This window comes from Salarias fasciatus, chromosome 13, assembly GCF_902148845.1.
Source record: "Salarias fasciatus chromosome 13, fSalaFa1.1, whole genome shotgun sequence".
NCBI lineage: Eukaryota > Metazoa > Chordata > Actinopteri > Blenniiformes > Blenniidae > Salarias > Salarias fasciatus.
The window spans coordinates 6,409,162-6,420,806 of NC_043757.1; the positions used below are offsets into that span (position 1 = coordinate 6,409,162).

The 11,645-nt window shown below is 41.8% G+C and overlaps 2 protein-coding genes across 3 annotated transcripts; one reads left to right on the top strand and one right to left on the bottom strand.

The window, feature by feature from the left end:
- Nucleotides 1-898: 898 nt before the first annotated feature.
- On the bottom strand, nt 899-7,317 carry nphp1 (nephronophthisis 1). Of its 2 annotated transcripts, none has more exons than XM_030106148.1 (20): nt 7,166-7,317; nt 6,766-6,827; nt 6,570-6,630; nt 6,276-6,409; nt 5,908-6,121; nt 4,680-4,781; nt 4,401-4,525; nt 4,263-4,308; nt 4,048-4,135; nt 3,406-3,500; nt 3,180-3,308; nt 2,909-2,983; nt 2,707-2,817; nt 2,531-2,613; nt 2,308-2,384; nt 2,135-2,234; nt 1,810-1,922; nt 1,671-1,744; nt 1,495-1,539; nt 899-1,259 (listed from the first exon to the last, which is right to left on the bottom strand). In XM_030106148.1, exons 1-20 carry the CDS (start codon nt 7,229-7,231, stop codon nt 981-983), a joined length of 2,079 nt encoding a protein of 692 aa, XP_029962008.1. In that variant the 5' UTR covers nt 7,232-7,317; the 3' UTR covers nt 899-980. The 2 variants fall into 2 exon arrangements, with proteins under 2 accessions (XP_029962008.1, XP_029962009.1); XM_030106149.1 differs by having other exon boundaries at nt 1,084-1,259; nt 1,810-1,911.
- Nucleotides 7,318-8,677: 1,360 nt separating this feature from the next.
- LOC115399029 (C-factor) lies at nt 8,678-11,423 on the top strand. Its single transcript, XM_030106152.1, has 4 exons — nt 8,678-9,019; nt 9,668-9,845; nt 10,234-10,328; nt 10,439-11,423. Exons 1-4 carry the CDS (start codon nt 8,678-8,680, stop codon nt 10,628-10,630), a joined length of 807 nt encoding a protein of 268 aa, XP_029962012.1. The 3' UTR covers nt 10,631-11,423.
- Nucleotides 11,424-11,645: the final 222 nt, after the last annotated feature.

The following is an 11,645-nucleotide window of genomic DNA, read 5'->3' on the forward strand; positions in this document are numbered from 1 at the left end:
ACACATCGCAGCTCTGCACTGCCTCGCTGTGTGGTGATGGGCGTCTGCAGCCAGACTGAACCGGCCTCCCACCGCTCCTCTTCTTTTATACCCGCCTATAAAAAGACTGCCGCCAACTAATTATTAACTCTGCTCTGGTGTCCCGTAACCCTACACTACTCCACACACACACACACACACACACACACACACACACACACACACACACACTCACACTCACACACAGCCAGTGTTGAATAAGTGGGTGTCACCGTGCTAGACAACAGGAATGGAAAGTAAATACCAACAAGTGATACTGTGAAGCCACGCCGTTTCAGTAGTGCCATGAACTGGCTTTCTCGATCATAGATGAAGAGATCTGTGCGAAGCTCTGCAGTTCCAAAATGTGTTTTGGTGATATCTTTGCAAAATCAAACACGTTATGATATAAAACACACAGAAGTTATGATATGAAAGAAGGAGTCGTAACAGCAGAAAGTGGACTGGTATTTGTTGAAAACATTGGATTGATATTAAAATATCACTAAATGAGAAAAAAATGTTCGATGTTTGGAGGAACAACAGTCAATGATAAAAAAAAAAAAAAAAAACTTAAGTTAGATGGAATGTAATGGAGTATCTTAGGAGAGACTGTAGATGAAAAACTGTTGGAACACACTGAATATTAAGTGAAAAATATCCAAATCTGTTGCTGTTCTAAAACAAAAAAACTGTTTAATTTCAAAATTATCGATTTGTAATTTTGGGTGAATTTGCTTCATGAATTGTGTGTGTGTGTGTGTGTGTGTGTGTGTGTTGAATCAGTTCAGCCTTCAGTCCTCCATCAGCTGATGTCAGCAGAACATTGCAAGACGTCCAGAAACACAGTTTCTTTAAAATTGTTTTATTCATGGCACAAATGTATAACTCTATTAAAAAAGAAACTATATATGTTAAAGTTCTCAAATGGCTTCTGTGTCCGGATGCGGTGGATGTTGCTGTCACCGCCCAATACGGAGAAGGTCAAAGGTCAACTCGGTCATGTCAAAAGCAAGATGTGAGTGTGAGGGGCTGGTGAAGACCTCCAGGCCTCCTGCTGGGCCTGCGGAGCGCCGCTGGCTCTTCAGGGCGTCCAGGGTGGCGTAGATGACCCGGGCGCGCTGCTCCTCGGACGGCGGGTCGGCCCAGCGGTGGCGGGGCAGCGAGGGGGAGTGCAGCAGGAAATACACGGACGACATGTACACCTCAGCAAACTGGTGTTTCAGAAACGACGAGTCTCTCTGTGAAGGAGAAGCAGTTCATCATGACACGTGGAGCCACAGCTCACTGTCCAGACCGACAGCGACCCCTGCAGGCGTGTCCTGCTATTACAGCTACAGCACTGACTTGTAGTTTCCTGAAGGCTGGCCTCTACTTCCTGCCTCATCTCGACTCTTTTCCATGTATTTACAGTGAAATGTGTACATTTTCCTCAAAAAGGCCGACAGGTTTTCACATTACGACATAGAAACACACCTTCTGTGCTCTGCTCATGCTGGCCATGGCGTCCATCCAGGCACTCTGAAAGAAAAGTCATCATTATAAATTTGACATAATCATATGTCGATCTCATCATTTCAAAATGATTCTGCATTTAAGGTTTCTTTCTCAAGTATGCTTCTATTTTTCCCCCTTAGTCATTGCTTTCTGACCCTGAGTGCATCCAGGAGGTCTGTTTGTTCGAGCAGCACAGGAAAGGTTGAAAGGATCGGGCTGCAGATTGGATCTGAAACAGAGAAAACTGTGAGAATATACTCTTTTTTTGAGCTGTGGACATGTTCAGACTGTTACCTGCATTCTGCATGGTAGGCCTGTCCATCAGCAGAGTGTCCGCCAGCAGCTGCCTGTGGAAGGCCAGCAGGTGGACGCAGCTCAGACAGTGTAGCAGAGTATCTGGAAGAAGACTGGAGGGTGAAAAGTCACCGATTTTGAACATCTAAGGTCAGGACGTCGACACAAATTTCAGTTCAGGGGCAACATGCAGCCCAGCTTCAGGTTGAATAACAGAATGCACCATGAATGTGCTCAAATACATTTAATACGGAGTTTTTGCACTAAATCATTTCCATGTGATGCACTGTGTTTAAGGTGTAAGGATGGCTTATTTCTGGCTTACTTCAGCTGTGTTCTGGTCTGGCTGTTGGTTGATTTGAGCTTTACGGTCAGTTTGGGCTGCCGCCTGGCCTGGAGCATCTGCTGGAGAACTCCTCCTGGGGCTGAGAGGAGGACAGACTCTCAGAATAGAACACAGTCTTGCCTTTGGGGATTACGTTTGTCCCGTCTTCTTACATCCTCTGGTTATTGTTGGCTCCACTGGCACATCCTCCTCATAGGGAGTGCCTCCGTTCACCGGGAGATCGTAAGTCCTGCACGCAGAGAGCAGTGAGATGGTTTTTCAGAATAAAAGCTTGTGATTTGGGTGGATGAAAATGTTAATGATGAATATAAGTGTGAGGTTAGCTGAGTAGCATTCTTATGAAGACACACTGGAGCGTCTTATTTGTGTATTTACCTGTTTGGAAGCGGATTTCCTGCATCATCAGTCAGTTTCAGGAAAGCCCACCCACAGCTCAGGTCTCCTCTCTCACCTGTAGACTAAAACAAAGACACACACTCACTGTGTTCACATAACAGCAGGACAGTCTTTCCGTTTCCCTTCAGTTTGAAGGTTTGTGTGAGAGCTCGTACATTTCTTATGAAAGTGACTCCAAGTTCAAAGAGGACGCCGAGGTTAGGAGCTGCAGAGCTGCAGCGTAAGAAACAGTCTCCGTTCATTAAGGTGGGCAGCATGCCGGTCATCTGGAACACACGGCACATCAAATCAGGACGTCAGAAGAGGATCCGTCTCACTGTTGAGTAAACAGTTTGAGTTTTATGAGGCTTCCCGTACCCGCGGGGAGAAGCTCCAGGTCTTTGGGCTCTTGGAGTTGTAGGCTGCTCTCACAGTGTGGATGTTACTCAAAACCTGGATCACAAGCATAGCGACGGTCACAAATCACCCCTGAGTTCAGCTATTTTTATTGAAGATGTCTGCTCTACATAAAAAAAACAAAGAAATGTAGGAGAACAATTCTGATTGAAAAAAGATTTTAGAATTTAGAACTGAAATCAATTCACACTGCAGGCATTTAAGTGAAGAACAGGCTGCTGGCTCCTGATACCTGAGTCCCATCGAAGGCACAGAGTCGGATGTGTCTGCTCAGCACCTGAACTCCGACCCCCGGAGTGGGAATCATCGTGCAGTTCCACAGCGTAAAGCAAACACAGATCCTGACCTGCCGCGCACGAACCTGCGTGCCAGAAAATCCACTCGTGAGCAAAGATTTCACCTGGACAAGTCATATGAAAGACCAACATCATGTCCGAGTCACACTTGGAAAGCCTCACCCTGCCCGTGTCGGCGTCAAGGAAGAGGTCTTTAAAAGAGAGCTGCGACTGACTGAGCTCCGGCTGGATGTAGTGGCTTCCTCTGTATTTTTCACCTAGAACACGACACAGACAGCAGAGGATATGCTCTTTATTGTGAAGTAAAGAAATTAGAATTCCACAGCTACAAAAACAGCTACAAAGATAAACAAAACCCTTCAAAATGGAACGAAACTACAAAAGAGACACAAAATAACCTCAAAGAGACAGAAAACAACCATGAATGGATATTAAAAAAAAACTACATGAACAAAACTTTTAATTCTGTATTTTATAATGTCTGTGTCATTAAAGTTAAAAATCTATCTCTTTACATATATACTCCCAATCTGTTGACTGCAGGTCAGTTACAGCATGAAGAAGGAGCTTGGAGAAGCTCTCATTCCTTCATTTCATGCACACACAAAAAAACAAAAGAAACTGGCAAAGTAATGTGAATTAAAAAGCTAAAATGATCATTGGAATTCAGTGAAATAAGGACCGGTATCCAGTGAGTAAGTTTGACTCGCTGCTGCTTTGCCTCTCCAGGCTGGTGGCAGACTTCAACAAGTATGAATTGTGTTTTCTGTTTGATATGAGATAATGTGTTTCCTCCATAATGACCTTCCTCCAGCAGAAGTTTATTGAGAGCTGACGGTCTGAATCCTGACGGTATGGCCCCCATGGCAGACAGCACATCTGTCGCATCAATCTGAAGCAATACAGGAGAAGTGTAAATCACACACAGCTCCAAACTGGATTCTTACTACAGTTATTTGTAGGAAACTGACTTTAAGTTCAGTCGATTGATTGAAATAGTTAGAAAATGTAGTTTTAACCTCAGTCAAGGCCTTTCTGACCGTGGACCAGTTTCCATGTGAAGCGCTGAAGGAGCAAAACAAACATTGTGGATTTCTAAATATTGATGTTCATCTATTAGAGGCGGTTATGCATTCCTGAAGGTTGAAACACTGCACCTCTTACTGTCCTGGTCATGGATGACTTCCTCACTGTCCTGCAGGTCCTCTTCATCCGATTCCTCATCATCATCATCATCGGTTCCATCGTCTTCATCTTCATTGTTCTTGTCACCGGAGCCGATCTAACACATTTACAGGTGTATTTATAGAAAGTCTTGCAGTTCTTATGAATATAAATAAGCTCTGGTGGGCCTGGCCATTACAACTAACAAGGTAAATGTGAATGATTATTAATAGTCAAACACTGGATGCCTTGCTGCGAAGCGACTTTCATACCTGCAGGAAGTTTTTTGGAACGACTCCTCTGTTGCCTTTGGCGTCTTCAGCCAGCCACCATCCGTCTCTCGTCTTCCTGATTATACTCAGTACTTGTCCCTGCTGAAACACCGTGGAGACAATAGAAAAGTCAGGATCTTGATTTCAGTTACTCATGTTTGAAAACCATAGAAACGTTCTGCTCACAAAGGTTCTCTATTGTAACAAATCCTCCTTTACACACTCCGTTAAACAACTTCTGGTTGAAATGACACCTCTTCCAGTCTTAGATTATGGTGATGTGATCTACAGATCCTCAAAAGCTCTCCTCCATTTACTGTGCTGCTCTCAGCTTCATGACTGGATCCATTCAGCACTTCCAACTGCTCCTGGACTCACTGCTTTCATATATCTACAATCCCTTTTCAATATTCACTACACAAATCTCAGTCTCTGTTAAAACCCCTGAATAAGGGAGTGTGTCCAGTAGTGTCTACATTGTTGTTTAGTCGTTGTGTTTCCTTGCTGGTTCTCAACCGACCTGCCTGGCAAAATAAAGGTGACAAAAAAATGTATCAATTAAAAAATAAAAACCCTGGCTTTTTATTACTTTTTATGAGGAGGGAGTTATTTCAGCATTGTTCTTGTAAACATTGTTGCACACAATTTGTATCTGAGGGTAACTGAATTATGAAGCATTTACACAAAAGACAAAAGCTTAAATTGTACGAAGAGTAGGTATATTAAAACAATTCAGCACAACAGCTCCTGTGGGTTTGTTCATTCAATCTGAAGTTTGCAGTAGTTTTGAGCTGAACTGCCTCAAATTGAGATTTGTTTCGAATATTTCAACAGCATCGTTACCAGTAAAGAATAAGATATTAGATACATTTGTCAATACAGAATGTACATGAAGTATCCAATAATCACAAAAACTGAACTCACTTGTTACTCTGAGCAACTCATGACTCTGCATTGAACTTCAATTTCGTCTTAAATTTCTCTTTAAGAAGAAAGTGTGTGTTCTAACAGGCCTGACATGCTCATGATTTCAAAAGTGTGACAGCTCTTTAACCTGCTTTTCTTACAAAAAGAAACAGGATTTTAAAGAAAGGAGTCAGTCAACACAGGCTTCACTCGACCTTTAAAAAGGTACGAAAGCTGTGTGAGATTAGTCAAACTGTCACTACAGCCCCTCACATGATTCTAGCATGTTTTAAATTAGTCTCAGAATGAAGAATGACTGTACCCGCACAGAGAGGTCTCCCTCCTCCTCTCCTTTAAAGTCACTCAGGACGGTGTAGATGTGCTGGTCTGAATGAGACGGCGGCTTCACTGCTCTCTTCTCTTTTTCATCATCATCATCATCATCATCTTCACTACTGTCGTCGTCACTACTTTCTTCATCATCATCATCATCATCATCATCACCTCCAGTCTCACTCTCTTCTTTTGAAACATCACTGTAAAGAAAATATTGGAAGTGTTAAAAGCTAGCTGAAGTATTAAATGATGTTGCAAAGTTTTTTTTGTTTGTACAAAAGAGTAATATTGTGCACAAAATGAAATACACGATCCCTGTCAGTTTTCTCTGAAATGCACACAGACATCACTGACCCTGCTGTGGTACTGGGTCCTGGTGGTGAAAGCTCCAGAGAGAGGTTGTTCAAACACTCCAAGATGCTTTGCAGTCGTGTTTCCTCTTCCTGTTTCCTCTGATCATAGTTACCCACCGGAGCCAGCTCATCTGCCTAGAAAATAGAGCAACATGCAACAAGCATCAGGAGTGATGTGTTTCAACCTGATGATTATTTTAATGGCAATCTTGTTGTAGATCAGTTAATTGCAATTAATATTATTTATGGATTAAACTGCATTGATATACACAAATTAAATACATATGTCACCAACCTTTGTGAGTTTTTTCAGTGTATTTTGTGTCTTCTCTGCCAAGCTCTGCAGTTCCTGACATCTTTTGAAAAGGAGACGTTGACACAGACTGAGTCATAAGTCCATTGCAACACAAAAGGTGAACTACAGGTTGGGTAAAACAAGTGAAGTCCTGGTGAGGGAATCTAAAACTAGTTTAGTAATCAAAATTATTTACTTTCTAGATGCATCTTCAATGGTTGTGACTTGATTCCGTACATCCTTCACCAGCCTGTCAACCTGCCCAGAAGAACAAATTCAATGCAAAGATGACATTTACTTATACAGCGAATTATCATCCATATGTGGGGAAATTGTGTGACTTTGTTCAACTACCTGCTTTTCACCACATATAACATCTATCTGCAACTGCTTATGGATAGTGTGGCGAGTGCGACACACAACTAAGATGGTTCATAGAGCTGTTGGAGTTCAAGACTTCACCGTACTGAGTTTATAAAGGGATCTCACAGTGCTAAAGCTTCATCACATGAAGTTATCTGATCACACTTAATCAAGACGTGAACAGATGGTTAGCTTTGGTTAACGTTACATACAAGCGCAAATCTTCAACAAACCTGCTTTTCAATGTCATCCACTTCCCTCTGTGCGAGCTGCAGCGCACCTCTTCTTTTCAGTGGCATTTATTCTCTGTTTTAACTCCTAAAACCTACGCGGTTAGCTGTTAGCTTAGTGCCGAGCCTCCTAGCTGACGCTACGGTCCACTGGTTGCTCGGCAACCGACTTCTTCTACGGATGAAACGAACTGTCTAAAACCCCCAAACATTCAAATTTAAAAAATACATTTTACAACACTTACAAAACATATTCATGCTTTTAAGGTTGGTATATGAAGTGACAATGGAACAGAAACAAATATTCGACAAGCTTTTTCCTTTAAACACCGGTGGTTGTATTTATTGACTGCCCCCTTCTGGTCTGGAGGATGAATTTAAATATTATTGAAATGCTATTTCTATTGTAACAGTCAAGTATTCCCCTTTTAAATAGTCAAAACTTGCAACTGCTCTGTGGAGTGACTCCTGTTCGCAGTATTTTGTCAGGAACATTGTGTAATCAATTAAGTTAAGGTACCTGAAAGATTGGAGTCACATTTCATTATTTCAACAATGCTCCATAAATAATATTATAACATGATATTGGTGTTGATCCGACAGTTTGGGCCTTATCAGCGTGGACAGAAATAATAACAGCTAATATGTGAAAATCCTGCGAAGCAGCTCTGTTAAGGGAAACCTGCTCTTTGTTGACTTCAAGTCCATAGAACATTAGGAATTTATTTCAAGTTGGAATAAAAGCCCCAGATCACACTCACAGGCTTGATTCCACAGTATGACTCCATCACTCATGATTGTATATAATTCATTTTACTGATATATTATCCATCCAGCTCTTACACATTTAAAAGAATATAAATCACCCCACATGACAGAAGTTTGGAGATGTTACACAGATGGCATAGAACACATTCATTGCCTGTTTTCTGTACCTCATATTTGTATTTCATTAGTTAATTTACAGTGACGCATGGCTTTAAACTTTGCTGCTGTGTTCTGATTTTGACGTGTTTTGTTTTGGAGTTTAACATTCCTCTTTAATTCTTAATTTTGTTTAATGGTGTTCAACAGCTATTATAAACACTGTTTTGCAAAGTGCTGCAGAAATAAACTTTAAATTATTCATTTAGGTTAGCAGACTGTTACATTGTTCCAGTACACCGATGTATCCCAGATAATTACTTTTTCTCTGTAAAATAATTTCCCTATGTCATTATGCTATTATGGTTTTAGAATTATGTAAATACATCAACGAACCAGCAGGAGGCAGACCTTGATTGTTATTAAACATGTTACTTTCAGGGCGCCTCGTTTTCCTTCGACTGTGAATGTTTTCAAGGTTTGATACACAATTCTCAATTTTTTTTTTGTTCCTTTCTGTCTGAGATTTGTTTTAAAGTGAAATTACTTCCAAAAATATAATTAAAAATTATATTTACCATTTCTTCAATTTTTATTTGCCACTTTCCACTCCCTCGTGTGAACCTGAAGGCACCACCAGCCCCGCTGGTTATGTCATTTGACAACATGGCTGCGCCCGTCGCTCTGATCCAAGGAGCCAGCAGGGGACTGGGGCTTGAATTCTGCAGGCACATACTGAAGAATAAAGCTCTCGCTTCTGTAATAGCGACATGCAGGAACCCGGACGGGGCGGCCGAGCTGCGGGGCTTGTCTGGCCAACACCCGGGCAGAGTGACGATCCTCAGCCTGGACGTGAACCGGGAGGAAGACATCCGCGGAGCCGCGGAGCGGGTGAAGGAGAGCTTCGGCCGGCTGGATCTGGTCGTGAACGCCGCGGCGATGCTTCATCCCTCTGGAAAAGGAGAAACCAGTCTGAGGGACGTTTCTGCACAGGTAAAGATGGGTTATAGCTGTTTATGGTGCTTCAAATTCTTAACTAAATAAATAAGAGATTAAATGGTTAGACCAAATGATCACTTTTGTGAGGTGAACACCCTTATTCCAATATCAACCATATCTCCATAAATTTGTTATTAAATGAATATACATAAATGTGATTGCAAGGAAGAAAATCCCACGTCAGTGTTGAGGGGCAATAAACAGACATTGACCCCTGTGGTTTGCACCCATGTGCATCATACAGCCTGGACAGGTCACCAGTCTATCACAGATCAAACACACTTGGGGCAATTTAGCATCACCAATCAACCTCTTATGTATTTTTTAGGACTGGACTATCCAAAGGAAAGAAATCCAGAGGAAACTCACAAACACATGGAGAGAACATGCAAACTCCACATTGAAAGGCCAAGCTGGTGTTTGAACCCAGATCTTTCTGGTGTGAGGCGAGAGTGCAAACCACTGCTCCACCATGCAGAAAAAACAGTTCTCATACCAGCCTAATTTATGTCATGTGGTTATAGTTTCCATTGATTTGCTTGTTGTAGTTGCATAAAATATGTCAGTAAATTCTCCATTTGTCTCCAAAATAAAAATGAAGAATGTCCCACACAAATGATTTTTTTGTTTTTTCTGTTTCAGGGCATCGTTTCCACCTTAACAACCAACACAGTGGGTCCCCTGGTCATGGCTAAGTACTTTGCACCTCTCCTGCAAAAAGGCAGTGGTGGATTTGGTCAGCAGCCTGCGGACAAAGCCAAGCAACACAGTGGAATCATCGTCAACATCACGGCCAAAGTGGGATCCATCGGAGATAATGGTATCTCAAACACACTTTCTGCACACACATTATGTTGGCTACACCACTGCTGCTTGAAGTCGGGAACAGGTCGCTCCAGTCATATAAGTTCATATACAGCATGGTGAGCCAAAGGATGCAGCAAAATGTAACAATTTTTATTAAGGAAATCATGGGAGCTAGAGAGGACTCTGCTTTGACATGTCTCTTTCTCTCTCTCTCTCTCTCTCTCTGACCTTATGTTCGACACTCCTGTGTTACAGTAAAGAGTATACCTGACTCTGATCCTACACTGACAGCTGGTTCCCAATAAGAAGAGCTTGATCAATGCTAAACGGTTATCATAAAAACCCTGCAGCTGTGTTCTGGAGTGATCCCTCGTGTTTAAAACCTCTGCGTCACCCCTCAGGTCTGGGCGGCTGGTACAGCTACAGAATGTCCAAAGCAGCTCTCAACATGGCCACCAGGAATTTGTCAATAGAGCTGGGCCGCGGTCGACCAAAGGTAAATGTCAACACGGAAGGTTATCTGTTGCTTTACTTGTTGTAAAACTGCTAGATAGTGCACTCACTGATGCTTGGAAACCAACAGATTCTGGTTTGCGTTTCTCCCAGGTGGTGTGTGTGTCTTTACATCCGGGAACCGTCAACACAGACCTCTCGCGGCCTTATCACCGAAACGTGCCTAAAGACAAACTGTTCAGTGCCGAGCACTCTGTGAACTGCCTGATGAACATCATAAACGCACTGAGTGTCCAGAAGACCGGGAAGGCGTACAACTGGGACGGGTCCGAGCTGCCCTGGTAGAATCAGTACAACAGGACGGCGTTCCTGAAACTAAATCATGGAAATGATCAGGGGTGAGGCTTCTGGCAGTTTCAGTGTATTTTGCTACCTCAAAGTCAGCTACAGTGTTCAAATTCTGTTGAACATTCTTTTGCTCACTTGTCTAAAGGCCTTAAGATTTATTACATTGTAAGTGTCGTCTACACGTAATGAGGCACAGTTACACTTCAATTCAATGAAAGTGGCATAAATGTGCATTACATTGAATACAATCCTGAAATCTTCACAGTTGAGTGTATTTCTAAACTTGCATTTTTAGACATTTGAGCTTTTCAATGCGAGAAATAAAACTTTCATGGTGGCATTTCTTCTTTTGGGAGATTTGGTGGTGGCTGCAGCTCAGTTGCAGAATCATAATTTTTTTTAATTATTTTTATTCAAAGAGGTAAATTTCATCACTTAAACTTGAAATTACTCCTCAGTTTATGAGGTTATGAATTGTAAAGGACACAGAAGAAAAGATTTCAGGAATAGTGAGACTAAATTTTGTGTCTTGGGGTTTGCAGTGTTAAACTGAATATTATCAAGTCTGGGTTACCAGGTGCATTTATTAAACTCCAGCCCTGCAAAAACTTACATTAAAGTCATTATTGGAATTTGGAGGCCAACTTTCACACCATCGTGCATGTGGATCAATTACAAAACTGCCAACATGATCATGGCACTGTTTCACCAGAAGATGGCAGCATTTCGTTTGATTGATGGTCTTCAGTGTAAACACACTTGACATGTATGGCATTCTTCAAATTAAATTGGTCACATGTTATTAAAACTGCTGTTTGTTTTTGCCATGTAAATTGATTGATTTTATTCAGGGCATTCAAAACAAATTCATTGCGCGTTTTCACAGAGATTTCATTGAAAAAATTGGAAATCAGTCAGTTTGATCATGCGATGTTGCATCTGACGCTCGAAATTTTTCTGAGATTGTCTTATCATGAACGGTCTTTTTGTTAAACTCGCTATAATTATGATT

What these genes read in the sequence shown, in the direction of transcription:
- nphp1 (XM_030106148.1), bottom strand. Translation starts at nt 7,231, where the DNA reads ATGCCACTGAAAAGAAGAGGTGCGCTGCAGCTCGCACAGAGGGAAGTG. An exon ending in AGGGAGACCTCTCTGTGCGG is followed by an intron (nt 4,782 to 5,907) that starts GTACAGTCATTC and finishes ACGGTGTTTCAG; the next exon opens with CAGGGACAAGTACTGAGTAT. An exon ending in CATGACCAGGACAGTAAGAG is followed by an intron (nt 4,309 to 4,400) that starts GTGCAGTGTTTC and finishes TTGCTCCTTCAG; the next exon opens with CGCTTCACATGGAAACTGGT.
- LOC115399029 (XM_030106152.1), top strand. Translation starts at nt 8,678, where the DNA reads ATGTCATTTGACAACATGGCTGCGCCCGTCGCTCTGATCCAAGGAGCC. An exon ending in GGGATCCATCGGAGATAATG is followed by an intron (nt 9,846 to 10,233) that starts GTATCTCAAACA and finishes GTCACCCCTCAG; the next exon opens with GTCTGGGCGGCTGGTACAGC. An exon ending in TGGGCCGCGGTCGACCAAAG is followed by an intron (nt 10,329 to 10,438) that starts GTAAATGTCAAC and finishes CGTTTCTCCCAG; the next exon opens with GTGGTGTGTGTGTCTTTACA.